The sequence below is a fragment of the Ischnura elegans genome, chromosome 1 (genome assembly GCF_921293095.1).
Source record: "Ischnura elegans chromosome 1, ioIscEleg1.1, whole genome shotgun sequence".
In the NCBI taxonomy this organism is placed as follows: Eukaryota; Metazoa; Arthropoda; class Insecta; order Odonata; family Coenagrionidae; genus Ischnura; species Ischnura elegans.
This window is the reverse complement of record NC_060246.1, coordinates 123,719,973-123,736,802: the sequence shown is the minus strand read 5'-3', so window position 1 is coordinate 123,736,802 and position 16,830 is coordinate 123,719,973. Positions and strand designations below refer to the sequence as shown.

Here is a 16,830-nt window from a genome sequence, read left to right as displayed (position 1 = left end):
TGTAAATGTTGGCCAGTCAATGAGAGGATGTTCCCGGGGGACAAAGCTTTATGTTTTCAGAGCTGAATGAAGCCCAGAGTTAAGAAAAATATATTTAAAATGTATTTTAGCTACAAAATACCAATTTCTCTTAAAAATATTAAAGAATAAAAAATAATATTTATATAAAATACCACATTGAAAGGAAGAAAATAATGGCTTACGCCCTTGGCTTAAATTACTAAAAATTTCAAATATGATTATCATTAAAATTATATTTACTTTTCTTAGGATACAATTCTTATATGCATATATTAAGGGTCCAGGCCTTGATATTTTAACTACTCATTTGATGCAACTAAAATTATTCATGGTCTGATTATTTCTCTTTTAAAGCTGAATTTTCTCAAGCCACTGAAAATCCATATCGTTACTGTATTTAGCCCAGGGATAAAAAAGCTATTACAGTAAAATTTAGATTTTATACACTTTAATTATACGTCATGCCATGATTTTATGGTGCAACATTTAAGTACAAGCAGGAATATTGGGAATTGCATTAGTGAATCCTTGGTTGTACACCTTTTATTGATTTTATGCATATTTTTGTTTTTCACTGCATAGTTTTGTCCATACAGAACCAACCAATCTTAATTTTATGCAGTTTTTTGTGCATTTGCATAGCTCATTTGCTTTGCCTTACCTCAGTCTCATATAGAAAACTGATCTCAATTTGATGCAATATTTCATCATGTTCTTAAAGAATTATGCATTCACATATGAGAATTATGCTTCTACTTATGAGAATTTACTCAACTAGTATTCATCCAGCCTATTGATTTTACACACCACCCATGCTTCGGTCCCTCTTAACTGCATATAGGTAATCAAGTTTTACTTTAATGGTGGTTAGAACGACTTTTGAGAAATGCCTTATTATTGGAGATTTTGCAGTAAAGTATTGTTAAAATTATCCATTTCAAATTCTCATAAATGTGTTAGATCAAGGTGAACTTTTGCATGTACATTGTGGTTTTTCAAAAGAAAAAATCTTATGTAGTTCAAGTTGATATTGAAAATTATTTACTATTTCTTTGAAGTATACTGTATTTATCTAATAGTCTCCCTTTTTCCAAAAATGCCCATGGTAAAGGGGGGACTTCAAACCCATTTTATAAAATTTTTTCTGGAAACTCAAGCCTGTAAATTAGGGGGGGGGGGGGGGAGACTATATTCAGAGAAATACGGTATATATTTAGAAACCATTTCAAAGAAAATTTATGTGTGCTAAATTATAAAACTATGAGTATCTGTTTGGGCATTACCTAATAAATTTATGATGTTGATTTTATGTCAGCAATTCTGTTTTACATTACTGCAGTATCATCCCATTTTTTATTATTGACAAAGATAATTCTTTCTTTAGTTGCTGAAGATGGCAGCATGAGTACAAGACCTGGAAAAGCTTTCCGTACCAAAGGAGCGATAGCAATAGGATTTCTGCTGTTTGGAACTTCATTTCTATTTATTACTTCTCACCTGACTGCCCACACTGAACGCGTCAAAGACCGAATCCATGATATTCGACGCATCTCAACATCTATTGACTTACCTAAGCTTCTGCCAGTGCGGCATAAAAGTCGTGGTTTGTTGCATTGCCAATTTATGCATGCTGGATGAAATATTGGAGTAAGTGTTTCACCTCATTAAGTAGTATTGGCACATTTAAAGCCCCCTTAGTTTCATCATTTCATCAGAATGTTTCCTCTTGTTTTTTCTTTCAAAATTCAATGCATTTACTTAAGAAATAAGTATATTTTTGGATGTAGTAATTACTTTTTTTCTTCAAAAAGTAATGAGTGTGTGATGACTAATTTATTGCACATCTATTGCATTTTTAAAACTTTTAATTTTTGCCAAAGTTATTTATTGCAACTGATGTGTTTATTTTACATTCCTTGCTAACTTTCTTTATTTCATTAGTGGAGGGGAGCACTTGCAGATATATTTCCATACTGGTCCTGTACTCTTCAAGAAATACCAGGTGCACAGCAATCATTCATTTGGTAATGACATAGTTTTCTACATCAAATTTTAGAGGCTACCATATTTCATTATCGTATTCTTTTGTAATTTCATATCCTCAAAAATATAGCATTTTCATTCTTGTTTAATCAGTCATTGTACCAATCCTAGATTGGTATTCATGCACTTTCCAATAGAAGACGCACAATCTTTCTTCCGATATCCATCCCTGTTTGGTGATTGATTCACAGCACATATTATCACAGGTTATCATCTCCTAAATTTTGAAGTGTGAATGGAATTTTCCCCTTATTCATGCTTGAAAGTCTCAATTATAATTGTATATAATATCTTTTTTCCCATCTCTAGGACTGAGGTTTGTATCCAATGGTTGAGTAAATATTTTTAAGAGAAACCATTTCCTGTGCTAGAAAGTCCGGTATTGATGACAAAGTGGCAATGCTGCTGAACCACGCCTCTTCATCAGATAATGAATAACCCTCTGGATTGAGAAGGAGAGCATTTTCTTTGGGACGACTGAAGAGTAATATATAGTTGGTCGAGGAAAGGAATTTAATCAGCAAAGTGATTTGTATGATGGGGTTCACACGAGTCTTGGCCTTCCAATGGGTGTGATTTCCTCATGGAGTTGAGTTATGAAGTATACTGTAGCTGTCATTTCCTCTGATGAAAGCATTTTTGTGCTTGTTACTGAGTAGGACAAGAAAGACGTAGAAATCATTTTGTTAGTCAAATTCCTTACGGCAATTGGCTTCATACTATTACTTTTCAACTGCACCAAAGAATGATGAAATGATGAAGATGCAGAGGGTTTGTAATTCTCCAATGTGGAGGCATAATAAAGTGACATTGCCAATTCATTGTCAATTCCAGACTTATAAAATTTTTTGGCTCCTGGGCAGTGAGATTTTTGTATCTGGGACTGTACAGCATCCCAGTTGGGTTTTTATGCCGATACTCGGTTCCTCCCTCTATACTCCCTTTCCTACTCCCATTTTCCATTTAAATACCTACTTGATCATAGTCTATATGACTTTCTTTCACTCTCAACTCAAAATATAATGTGTAGTCTATTTTTTTCTGTAGATAAAGATGGTCTGACGAGGTGGGATTTTAACTTCGGTAGAAAAATAATGAAAACTAAACTGCATGTGGTAATCCACAGGATACCTAAATGTAAGAGCTTATATGCAAGACTTAAACTGTAGTCATTTACCTGGAATTAATTTATGTTCAATGCAGTGGAATCAATAGCTTTTTTTTTATTGTACCAAATTTTTTTAACATGCTAGCATGGGGGGCACAATGCAAAATGGGGCATGCATACCAAAAGTATATTACAATGACACGATCAAATCGAAGAAAGACTGGGAGATGTCTTTCTTGAGGCTCAGTTTTAGTAATTTTTTAGATGGCAATTGTACATTAGCAGTTTAAATTAAATCCAGATAGCAGCACCAAAGTCATGCCAAATGTAAAGGTAAACACCCTCATTAGCATTCATCCATGTAGACTGATAGGACTTCAACACTTGATTCTCCTGAATGATTCTCATTGATGCTCCTGAATTATTGTTATTTTGTATTTTTGATGAGTTATTGTTTGGGGAAGTTTCCTTGCTTCATAATGTGTTACATATTAGACTTGGGGGACTGGGAAATTGAAATTTACATAAGATATCCTGCATTTGTTTCCATTCATCCAGTGGCGTAGCCAGAAATTTAGTTTGGGGGGGGGTGCAAAATCAGGGGGGGAAATTTTTGAAAAATAGGGTACTAAGTAATGGGTTTTAAACTAATTTTAACACTTTTCACAATTGAAAAAACTTCATTTGTTAAAAAAATACGTAGTAAATTCATTATTTTTCAATATTTTGTTTTCTTTTATGAAGGAAAATAATTGTGCTTTTATATTTTGGGGGGGGGGGTCCTCCCCCCCTGGCTACGCCACTGCATTCATCACTAACATGCATGAACTTGAATATCACTGAGGCTATTATTTGATGTGTTATTTTGCTAAATCATTGTAGGAAGAAGTTCAGAAGCAACAAAATTTCATTTTTGTCTTCGCAGACTGGAAAATTGGCTCGCATGAGAGAATCATTGATTGAGTAATCATTTCCTCACTTATCTAAGAATATCAGCCTTGATTTTTCCGGATACGTGGTTACTTCAGATATTTAGCTGCTTCCCATCCTCAATCCTATGTTTGTCGCAGAAGATGTAACATCCTAGTATGTGTCAGATATTGTTGGTATGTGACCAATCTTGCAGTACTCCAAAATATAAATTTTGAAATCCTGTGTCTCATTTTATGCTGCATTGCGCTTTCTGCATAAAATCATTTCGAAAAAAAAAATTTAACTTCTTCAGAGACCTTAAAGTTTGTAAATTGTATTTCAGAGTTGCTATTCATTTGTTCCATTTTCCCACCTGCATTTGTCCCAAACATTTTTAGTATAACTCCTTTTCTGTGTTTCTAAGGAACTCCTAGCTTTAATTGCTTGGATTAGGGAATTCAATTATTCATATTTCGTGATTCTACCAGTTGCCAATATCTTACCTGCAATATTATCATTGTCAATTACTATTATTCCCATTTACATATGCTTTGATATGCGAGCAATGACATAGTATATCTGTTGCTGGAAATTGCAGTCATTTGGATATCTGTCTGTAAAATTTTCTATGTAATGGTCTATAATTTTCAAACCCTCCCACTATACTAACTGAAACTCAATATGATGGCCTAGGTCCTTCTGTGCTAATTACAGGTCTACAGTAAGAATTTCACCTGAGCTACATGATTTATAACAACTTTATTCCAGTTTTTGTACATATTGTTTGAAGAAACTGATTTCATGGATGATATCTTTGCTTATTCAGAAATATAATTAGGATGATAGCATGCAGTTAAGTGAGTGTAAATTTCAATTAACAATTCCTCCGTCTGTGTTACCTAAAAGTAATGCAGTTTTCATTAATATATTTTGCTTTAGGTATAGCATAAATTACTTAGTAACTTCAGAGTAGCATGCTATATGCTTAGGCTTTATTTTTTACCCTGACTTGTAAATTGTGCTGCCTTCTTTATGAGTGTTTTTAACAATGAGTGGGAAAACAACAGTTTTGGTGAAAGATGGGGAAAAAAATTTCCTGGAAAATTTCAGAATGAGGAAAGGAAAAAAATTAACACAGTGACTTACTGTATGTACTGTATTTTTTACCTCAGTCATAATTTATTCAAATTTGTCCTCTCATTTAACAATCTAGCAGATGTATTTATAGATCTCAGTCTTGGTGTGTTCAACTGCCCCTCTGATTTATTCACAGTTATGGCTCATTTAGTGCAAGGGATGAATTTCTGATATATATGTAGTCTTCCACTGAATTCACAATATTGTTCTATTTTACCTGGATTAACCTGGATGTACTGAATATATTTGAAATTTTACCAATGTGAGAGTGAATTGTAATGCCCGCTAAGCAAAACCTGTATTGTTATTATGGAGTTATTATCGATATCAATCATTATAAATGGCATATTTTTCCTTAAACTTTGAAATTTCCCCAAATATAAACATTTTTTTTATTTTTTCAGTCTGAGTGATAGTAATTTTGACCAAAAAGGCATAAGTTATGAAGAGTTATATTAGCATTTAAACATCAATTTAGAATTTTTTTACCAATCTTTAATCATTGAGTTGACTTTACCCTCTGTTAGTCGCATAACATCTATTTCATGCCATATAGTTTTCTTTTTCTTCATACTTCATGTCTTCATGGTTTGACCACTGTCATTCTCTATATCTTATTGTTTTGTGGCTCAAAAATATTCACTGTATGTATTTGTACTGTCATATCAGTTTATTATACACAAATCTTTTTTCGTTTTTGGCATCTGATATACATACACCACGTGATTACTTGTGTTACACTTGGTTTCATGATAACTTCTACCCTTAAAAAGCTTAATTAGCAAGCATTTGTAGTACTTTTTGTAATTGACTTACAGCTAAATATTTAAAATAATAAATTGCTTCTTACTGCTCATCATTATTTACAATTTCTTATAAGTTGTATAATACAAGATATTAGAGTGGGGCACTCTTCTTGTACTACAGAGAGAGTCTGTCTGCCAAGCAGGCAACAGGTTTATTATGTTTTACATTCTCATAATATTGGAATCAGTTTTGTAGAATGCATTGCCATTTATTTTGTAGTACATTTTGATTTCAACTTCATGGAAATCTTTCATTAATGCAATCGTGTTTCTCTGAGTTTCCCTCATTGTATTATGGCAAGTTTAGTATTTGGTCTACTCTTTAGCCAAAGTATACAGTAGATTGGTTTTAAGGTATACTTTCTGTGAACCATGTCCATGTTAAGGCAAGTGTCTGCTTCTTTAAAGCTAGCCCAGGTGTGTATTAGGTTAGCAATGGATTAATGAGAATGATTATTAGAATACTATATCTTCTCATGTACAATGCACATCTAGTTCTCCTTTTTAGTGGCACCAAAAATAGGGCGAGTATTATACAAGAGAATGTGTGGGTTACTTGAGTATTTCCATTTTTAATGGTATCCTTAGGAATGACAATACATAATGCAATTCTAATAGGGTGGTTTCCTATTTTTTTTAATTGCCTAAATCGAAAGATTATTATCCTGGAGTACGTATTCATGCTTTTAGATTTTTAAATGATGATATCTATTTCTCGCGATTAAATGAAAAGTGAAAATTTTCAAGTGCACAAAAACGCTACGGCTAAGTATGAATGCTGGGAAAAGCCCATGTGACGTCATTCTGGTTCCTGCTGCCCCCATGTGAGGCCACCTTGGTGCGAGGCAATGAGTGCTGCTACAATGCAGGCTGCTAGCTGGTAGCAGAGTACCCAACTAGCAGGTAGTGCTTGGCTTAAATAAGGATTATTAATACCCTATCCACTGAAGGAAACTTTCCAACCATAGGCAATTTTAATTGGTGATTATTGTTTCCCTGAGCTCTGCGCCTCATGCATGCATCTCTCATGCAATCTCAGACGATGTAAAACTCCTGACTACTCGTGTAGTATCTAGATCCCTCTGACGTCACGTGGAGTGGCATCGCATGGGTGCCAATCGGGCCTTTTTCAAATGAGGTTAAAATTGACCATAAAAATTTGTAAAAACTGGGATTTCTAAAGCCTAATAATTTGCATATTATCAATACACTAATGTTGGGTAACGAATTGCAATCAATGCCTTTCGTTTTCTTTGATATAGGAAACCACCCTGTTCAATCTACAAGCTCCAGCTGAGCAATTAATGTGTTTCTTTAAATTTACTCTGCTGGATGCAGTGCTCAAAGTTGAGCCCATCCCTCGTATTTCGTCCCAGGTCATCTCATATGCATGGTGCAAAAATAAGTTGCTGGGGTTGGCGTTCACAAATAGTGAAAGTATATTTGGTTTTTCTCGGGGAACAGCAGAATACTTCTAAACAATAATATTTTAAATACAATACAATAATGTATGTACTACATTATTCTTACAATAATGCAAATGCTTTTGGTTTTCCATTTGATACTCATTACGTTGTGCTGATTTTTTCAAAATTAGTTTGTATTTTCCTTTATTTATTGACCTAAAAACAAGTTGCCCATCTACAATGGGGCAGGTAGTATATGAGAATATATGCTACATTTTTGGGTTTCGTATCATCTCAATCCATGTCCTTCCATTTGTCAGAAATTTTCGTTGATGCTCAATAGGGAAGCATTTCACAGATTCAGCCTATCCACAATGTATCTACATCAAGGTAGGAAATGAGTCCTCATATTCTTTTTGGGTATATTATTCAAATGAAGACTTTATAAGGTTAACTCACTTCGGTAAATGTGGTGAACACCATCTGCATTGTCCATAAGAAAAACCGTAGGGAAATTTATCATTTGCTTAAAGATAAGACCCAAGTGTATGCTTCTTGCACTTACATGGAATACTTTTAGACTTAGTGTAGATCAAATAATTGCTTGCTACATTGAAAGTTGCTGGATCAATTAGGTATGCATACATATGTATAATTTTCTATCTGTGCATGATTGTATGTGTTCTTTACTTTGTTTCAAAATTGCCATTATGAGTATCATCAGTAGTTTATGACAAGCTTTCTATATTTTACAGATATTTGTCAGAACTTTGATTGCACATTTTGGTGTGGTGATCTCAACTTTCGTCTAGATCGTCCCCGGGAAGAAGTAATGGAGTGGATTGCTTCACAGCAGTTTCCATCCAAAGACCCTCTTACTCTGCCATCTGATCAACTTCAGAAAGCTATTTTAGAAGGTTTGACTTTGAAACCTCATTTCTGATTTTAGAGAGTCGATACTCAATCAGACAGTTATTATCATTATGATTTGTTTTCCTAGGTACCGTTTTCAAGTCCTTTGGAGAAGCCGATATCAAGTTTCCTCCTACTTACAAATTTGATCCTGGAAGTGATCACTTTGATACATCAAGCAAAATGCGGACTCCGTCGTATACTGACAGGATATTATTTAAGCCATCACACAAAGATGACAGAAAAGCAGCAAGTCTAGAATGCCTTCATTACTATTCTGCTCACAGTATCAGAACTTCGGATCACAAGCCAGTTTGGAGTGTTTTTAGAGCTTCTATTCGTCCTGGGAAAGACACGTAAGATGTTGTTCAATCCAATAGTTTTTAGCTTTATATTCATTAAATCTTCAATAATTGGAACCCACTTAGTGCAATAAAAGTTTTCCACCAGGCCTTAGCAAACAGAGTACAAAATGAAATGGTTTTGAAAAATTGCAAATACCTTGACCATGAAGTTAACCCAATGAGTGCAGCAGGCATACATATGAGCTGTTGCATTTCTCAGCTAAAAAGTGCCGTGAACCAACATATTGGCTTTTTCGAAATTTTATTCCTCAAACTAATAATTATGCAGCAACTAAACTTTTGAATAAAAAAACAAAGCAAAAAGTTCACACTTAATATAGTAGGGTGGTTTCCTATTTTTTTTATTGCCTAAATCGAAAGATTATTACTCCTGGAGTATGTATTTCACGCCTTTAGATTTTTAAATGACGATATCTAGTTTTTGCTATTAAATGAAAAGATAAAATTTTCAAGCGCACAAAAACACGATGGCTTAGTATGAATGCTGGGAAAAGCCCATGTGACGTAATTTTGGTTCCAGCTGCCGCCGTGTGAGGCCACCTTGGTGCAGGGCTATTAGCGCCGATATGATGCAGGTTGCTAGCAGGTAGCGCTTGGCTTAAATAAGGATTATTAATACCCTATCAAGCGGAGGAAACTTACCGACCATAGGCAATTTTAATATGTGATTATTAAGAAATTTTCTCTGAGCTCTGTGCCTCATGCATGCATTGGTAATCTCAGACAATGTAGAACTCCTGACTACTCGTATAGCATCTAGGTCTCTGTGATTTCACATGGAGTGGCATCGCATGGGTGCCAATCTGGCCTATTTCAAATGAGATTAAAATTGACCATTAGCATTCATCTAAACTGGGATTTCTAAAACCAAATAATTTTTATGCTATGAATACACTAATGGTGGGTAACGAATCTCAATCAATGCCTTTCATTTTCTTTGATGAAGGAAACTACCCTATTGAAGTTAAATAAAAAAAACATATATTGCCATCACAAATTTCTTTTTTCAAATTTTTTACATTCTATTAAAAACCTTTGGAATTTCTTGCTAATACCACTCCCACTAGGTTGCACTAAGAGGGTTATTGATCAAATATATTTCTACTTTGTAAAGGAAGTGTCAGTTTTCAACTTAAGTGACTTTTTATTGGCAATATGTAGTTTTGATTCACTTTGTATTTCAAATCTACGTATTACCAATAAAAAGTCATTTATGTGTTGTATTTTTTGTCAGGTCTGGTGAATTTACATTCTACTGCATGGTATGTTTCCAGTGAAAGTGAGGGGAGTGTGGTAGGGAAAAATCATTTACCGTTTGGGAGACTAAGAGTTTGCCAGACTTAGCAATGGTTCTGTGTATTGATACTAGATGTGGCGGATAAGAAAGTTTCAGGAGTGGAAAACTGCCATTTCTTTCGAAAAAGAAATATAGTTGAACAGTTCCAGTACTTCGTCAAGATTCTTTTTTTTTAAAGATCCAATAATTCATAATCTAAGGATAGAGAGTAAAAATATATCACCAGTGTTTATTTCCATGTTGTTTTTAGTCTTGTATTTTTGAGTACATTCAACTCCTGACTTTGGTGGGATGGTGATGTTTTCATGCCAATGATGCAATGCAATGAGTGCTGCTGTTTAATAATAGGCAAATACAGTGAATCTTCCCTGAATTTAGGGGCTGCCTTCCATGATAAAGCAACATTGTGCAAATCCAAGCTTCAGGAGGCACGGACTACAGTTTTTTACACGATCTTTTACCAAAATTTTCATGGGTTATCGTTTTTTTTTTATATATTAAACAGGTACATAGTACAGTAGACTCTCGTTAATACGAACAACATTATTACGAAGTTCTCGATATTACAAACCAAATCGTTGGTCCCGACGAAAGTGCCTATCCAAGCTACAATAAAAGAAACATTTTTATGAAATTACGAACCACAGTCCCGGTGGTTACAAAAAGAACTTTATTACGAAGTGCCACGAATAAGCAGCGGCATTTTGGGTGGATATACACTACGCTAAGATTTAATAGTCACGCCACATTTCAGTTCTTCTCGTGTACTGTGCTCAAGAGTGTCAACTATGGTTCTTTATTCAGTGTAAACGCAACATTATATAATGATGATCGCAGAATGATAGATTTGATAAGCTGAATTCCCGTGGAGTCATGGTGACCCACTCATAACTGCTCGTAAATTGGACGTACAGTTAGTCCTCTTCCTACGCACATTCGATTTATGAACTTTCAGAGATATGAGCTTTCAAAAAATTCAAATTTCGAATTTGGCGCCTTTCGATTTGGCCGATGATACGTGGTGTGGCTTAGAGGAACTCGCACTTTGGGCACAATCTGAACAAAGTATCATTGCATCTGGTGTGAATTTAGGAACTGCTCAGCGTTTCGCCTGGTCTCCCTTACCGTGGGGAACTATTATTTTCGGCTCTGGATGCATCGCACGCCCAGCTAGATCAGTTCGTCACAATCATGAAGTAGTGCTCCATTATGATGCAGTGTTGCATTCTGCAGCATAAACGTATTCCTCGATTCCTTGCATACAGTTCGGCCGGCGATAGTTGTCCGATGACAGCACAATGGGAGGGCGGAAAACCCTGCGCCAATTCAGTTTACAGCCAATCGCTGTCCCACAAACGTACCTCACACCCTAGCCTAGTCATCGTTGTCAAATGCATATGGAGCACCTAAATAAGCCTAATCCACCAAAACAAGCCCTTTCTTCGAATCGCCAAAACAAGGGATTTGTCCTTTGGGTCCTTCACGCTCGTCATCCCTTCCGGCTCCCTTATTCACGGAACCCTTTTGTTACAAGTGACACAGGCATTTTGCTTTCTTACCTGGCAACCTTGCAGTTTACCCCAAACTAGACCATTTTGCCTGTCATTGGACAACTCTCAGCAGCCGGACTGTAGGCTTATCAACTTACAAACAAGGTCTTGGAACGCATCTAGTTCATATATCGAGGACTTACTGTATTCGGTAAGAGATCAACCCTTGATTGTGTCATGCCGCATTCTTCTATTGAGAAACTGAAACGAATTTTCCTGTTTATATATATTTGCAGAAAATTTAATCGCGTTTATTATATACTGTTTTTTTTTTCAACGATTCCTGAAAGAAACGTTCATACAAACTTTGTTATTATGAACATCCAGTTTTTCAGTCCAGTGAACTTCGTAGTAACGAGAGTCTACTGTATGCATGAAGGATCTTAAAGCAAATGCGGCACTCTCTGACATAAATTGATGGAATTTATCCATCATATGTATAGATAGGTATAGAAACACTGCTTTTCCACATGGATATTTCAATGCACAACCTGGTATTTGTCAGTGTCTTGTATCATTACATGTATGAATATATATATTGATCATAATAACATATAATAGAAATTGAAACTAAGGGATAGAAACATAAATACAGGATGATGACACTGTGGCGTGGAGATGGAATGAAGGCCGAAAACACATGGAAAAAAGTTCACCTGAACCGGGAATCGAACCACGGACCTCATCTGCCCGGAAAGCAGAAGGTCCGTGGTTCGATTCCCGGTTCAGGTGAACTTTTTTCCATGTGTTTTCGGCCTTCATTCCATCTCCACGCCACAGTGTCATCGTCCTGTATTTATGTTTCTATCCCTTTGTTTCAATTTCTATTATATGTTATTATGATTGTATATTCGCCTGTGGCGACCTGTGTGAATGTGAATTTGAAATGAGACGGACCATGAAAACGCCACATATTTTATTTGGTGGGGAGGGCATCAATAGTCCCGAGTACGGAATGATCGAACCATTATTGAGTACTTGGAGACACAAAAAATATATTTTCCACTTCAGACATAGCATACACACACATTTATCGAAATTAAATACCCTGATGAAGATGAGGTGAACGAAAAATGCACAATATGATATGATTCAATTGCCCCCCCTCCAAAAGAATACAAAAAGAAACAATTTGTGATTTGTAGAATTCGTGGGCTGATTTAACAATTTGCCCAAATTAAGTTTTTAGGCTGCTTTCGTGGTAACACTGAATCAGATTTCTGACAAGGAGTCAACAGTTTGGTGATTAGTTACGGCGCACCAGTATAGAGAGAAAGAACCCAAATATTTTGGCTACACAATTTGGGGATTACCTAAAATCGGGTCTGGGCGAACAAGCACGGGGACGGGTCGCTAACTGCGACGTTCTTACGGTTTCGTCGGAGCCTTGAGCAGTAGGAGCCGTCGATGATGCGACGCATTGGACCCCAAATGTCCACGGAATCGAGGGCTGTCTTCCTCCCGACCTCTGGGCGTTGGTCCTGTGTGTCGCTCGTCTGCAATCTTGCTTTCCGCTGCTGGCTACCTCCGTAGAACAATCTCGTCCCGCTAAACAGCACTCTCTGGTTACACCCAGAAAAATGACGACCATCAGGCACGTCACCAATCCCGTTCTCTCTCCGTCGATCAGGCTAGCGTTTCTCGCCCCGTCGACCAAACTAGCATTTCTCGCCCTTAGGCTCTCTCTCCCCGCAGATTTATACTGATCTGGAGGGGGATGATGCACAGGGGATGGGGTTTTTTGGGACAAGAGGGGTTTCACTCGTGCTTCACTGTTGAGTGGGGCAACCACCGGTCTGTGCTGACCAACACAAAACACTTGTGAGTCACTTGTACCTCATGCCTGGGGCATGACAATCTATCCACGCACACACTCAGTCATACGCACGCTTATCCACACATATGTGATCATCCCCTACTCGGGTCATTACTCAGCGAAAGAAAAAACGTGACATATGGTCGGTATGTCACAATATATTGATGTGTATATAACTTTTCATCTGTGCTGGTGACTGTGAACAAAGTCACTGGTTATCTGCAGTGCTTTATTCTTTGAGTTCTTGTTTTCTTGGCATAATCACTTCCTGTAAGTCCCTCATAGATACTTCTCTGCCCCTCAGTTCTAAGGGTACTAAGCTTCTATTTAGACTGTTAGGGGTAAAAATAATAATTATCATTTATTTGTCCAGCGATTTGTTTTGCATACTAATATGGGACACAACAAGACTATGGTAATACATACTCAGTGGAACTTGGTTAGTACGTTCCTCTTTAGCATGTTTTCCTCCTTAACAGGGTGATTTCTCTTGGTCCCAGTACCATCCGAGCAAAATACAGGTAAAACTATTTGGTTAGTAGGTTTTAAATAGTGGTGCTTCCTGGGTAGTAAGCTTAATTATGCAACTTGCTAGTCGTTTCCTCGTATCTTATAAAGGTGCTTAAACTTTTGAATTCATAAGTAATTTTATTATTATCAGCCATTGACCTTCCTACTTTCATCCCACACCTCTCTTTCCACAACCATAAATCCATCTAAATGCATTTCTCAATGCAATGGGGACGTGCATCATTGCTTGACAAGTGTTGTGGGAGCAGACGATGCTTTGGATCTCCACGCGAAGCTTAACGCAAAAATACTTGATCTCAGCACAAGAAATAGAAAGTAGACTACATTGGACAAATTTTTTAAGTGAATTTAAACTGAAATATTAAAATGTGCTTGTAATAATCTTTAAGTGTGTTATTAATTATCATATTAATATCGATATATCAATCGATATGGTTTCCTTCTAAGAACGAATGCGTTAGGCGGTTGCTGTGATTATTGGTAAATAAAGTTTTGCCAATTTTTATGATGTCTTAAAACAACCAAATGATATACTCTGAGTTATTGTCATATTCTCCAAATAAGCAGTGAGAAAGAAGAAATTACTTAGCTAAACTTCTCTTAAAACAAATACATGACAAATGAGGGTAGAATGACACCATTTTTATGTAATTGTCTCAGGGAAATCCATGAAACATTGATTTTCATTCACATGGTACTGTTTGTGCAATGCAGTGCTCATTTTCTTGATTTTCAATGTTTGAAGAGTTCAGGAAGGCGATCCTATGAGAACTTCCGAAAGTAATTGTAATTATGATGACTTTTCCACAGAGTGCAATTACCCCAATTGCTATTATCTACTTGCCTAGTTAGCACGATTTCCTGGATAGTACGTTCATTTTTTGTGGTCCCTTCAGAAGCATACTAAACAAGTTCTACTGTACATATAGTTGCATAATTCGCCAATATATGTAGTAGAAAACATTTCTTTTTAATATTCAACCACTTTAAATTTGAGTGCATTGATGCATTCATATTTCTTTATAGGCAACTTATTTTAGAATGCAAGGCCCATATTTTGTGATCCGAGTTCAGCATACCCAGTTCTGACACACGTTTGGTACAGATTTGTAGCACTGTTGGTGTTGTAGTCATAGCAACTATCATTCCTGTTGTAGCTGCCAATATTGAGCTTTGCATGGAAGATTGCAACATAGATATACAAAGTTTTTTTTTTTTTTTAAAGGGTGACATGACACATTGAGAGGTACATTTCACATAAGTTGAATTACTTTTTACTGTATTTTAAAAATGACTCTGGCCTCTGATGAGGAATCCCAGAAAAGAACACCGTGTGTTACATGGGAGTAAAATTTCTTTGAAATAAACAGACAATAATACATCAGCGTTAACCAAACGCCGACTAGATCTGATAAGTTAACACAGAGAACTCAGTTTTTTCCCATAAATTGTAAGTATGACTCTCCTGAGATGTCAATGTTTGTTCTTGGAAAATGAAAATTGTGTTATACGGTGGTATTGGTTTATCCTCATTATTAATGATGATGTTTGCTTAGGCTTGTTTTTGTTGGTAAAATAAATAAAATTGGATTTGATAACATTTAAACTAAGAGAATTGCCATTACACCGCTCATGCATAAGAGCAGCAACAATATTCAACTTTGAAATTAGGATGTCCATGGAATTGGACACCAAAACATTAGTATCATCAGCACACAGCCCTGGAAGAGTGCCAGGTACCGAGTGGAGAACATGTGGGAGATCAGAGAACATTGGATAAATTTTGATCGTGCAATATAATTATCAGAAGAAAACAGTGCTTAGATATTTTCAATAAAACATTGAACATCAGTATTCATTTCCTAGTGCCATTATATAATTTGCATCCAATATTTTGTGTAGAAATAATTTGAAAGCGTACTAGAAAAAAAGGTCTGCATGGATTTCAATGCTATTCTTGTGAGAGTGACAAAGTCAACAAAAATGGGGTGAAAAAATTGTTTCTAGCAAAAATCCAGTACCTTTAGATCCAGATTGCTTTGAGTTTGCATTATGTTCTTACCTTTTAAGATGTTTTTAGTGTGGCTATTGTGGTAATTGCCGATTCTGAGGAAGTAGAGGTTGTCTGAAGGTCACAGAGGTCCACTCATTGTTATATTCACGGAGGTAATGGCAGCAAACCACTTGGGACAGCTGTTGAGATGACTCATCAGCTGCATCCTTCTCGACTGTTCATGGTGGGAATAATTTAATGGTGCAAAAGAATAAAGGTCCTCACAGAATTCAATGCTATTAGTAATGGAGTCAAAAAGTTAACATAAATGGAGTGAAAACTACCTCAAAAAATTTTCCTACAAAAATTCCTTTTTTTAGTGTCCTTTTCAATGCACCTGGTACAATAGTTTAAATGCTCCTGGTGAAATGGATGTATGCTGAAACTTAAGTTGTTGTATCTTCAGTAGTTTGGGCTATGCATTGATGAGTGGCTGAATCGGTCGGTAAGGACTCTTTGCTTTTGTTTAGTTGTTGTATCTTCAGTAGTTTAGGCTATACATTGATGAGTGGCTGAATCGGTCGGTAAGGACTCTTTGCTTTTGTTAAGAGAAGTGCCAAGGTACATGCATATTTAAATTTTTTCCCTCTCACTGTACTATCTAATTTGTTTTATGTTCTTTGATTGCTTGAAATCAAAAAGGCCTGGCAGCACCCTTTGCATTCCTACACATTAATGCTTTTGCTATTAATGTCATACTTTGATGGGTAAAATTTTGTTGTTCATTTGAACAATTGCCTTGCTGTACCATTGTGTGACTTTACTCCTCTTCATATTAATGCATGCCATTTTTTTAAGAGAAGTTGGTACAGGTGTGTGGGGAAAAGCTTTGATGGTCACAGGAGCGATGAGGAACCCCGTGTCATAGTACAT

General features: G+C 36.1%; 1 protein-coding gene across 4 annotated transcripts in view; it reads left to right on the top strand.

The window, feature by feature from the left end:
- Positions 1-16,830, top strand: part of LOC124169212 (inositol polyphosphate 5-phosphatase E) — a 49,839-nt gene that overhangs the window by 24,422 nt on the left and 8,587 nt on the right. Inside the window, exons 4-7 of one of the 4 annotated variants that reach the window (XR_006867058.1) lie at positions 1,406-1,624; positions 1,963-2,045; positions 8,189-8,350; positions 8,434-8,579. Coding sequence is in view for 2 of the 4 variants with exons in the window: in XM_046547734.1 (XP_046403690.1) it covers positions 1,406-1,624; positions 8,189-8,350; positions 8,434-8,701 (649 nt within the window). In the remaining 2 variants the exon portion in view is untranslated. Of the gene's footprint in view, positions 1-1,405; positions 1,625-1,962; positions 2,046-4,054; positions 6,533-8,188; positions 8,351-8,433; positions 8,702-16,830 lie in introns of those variants that run through there. The other 3 variants (XR_006867057.1, XM_046547734.1, XM_046547743.1) reach the window with 3 other exon arrangements.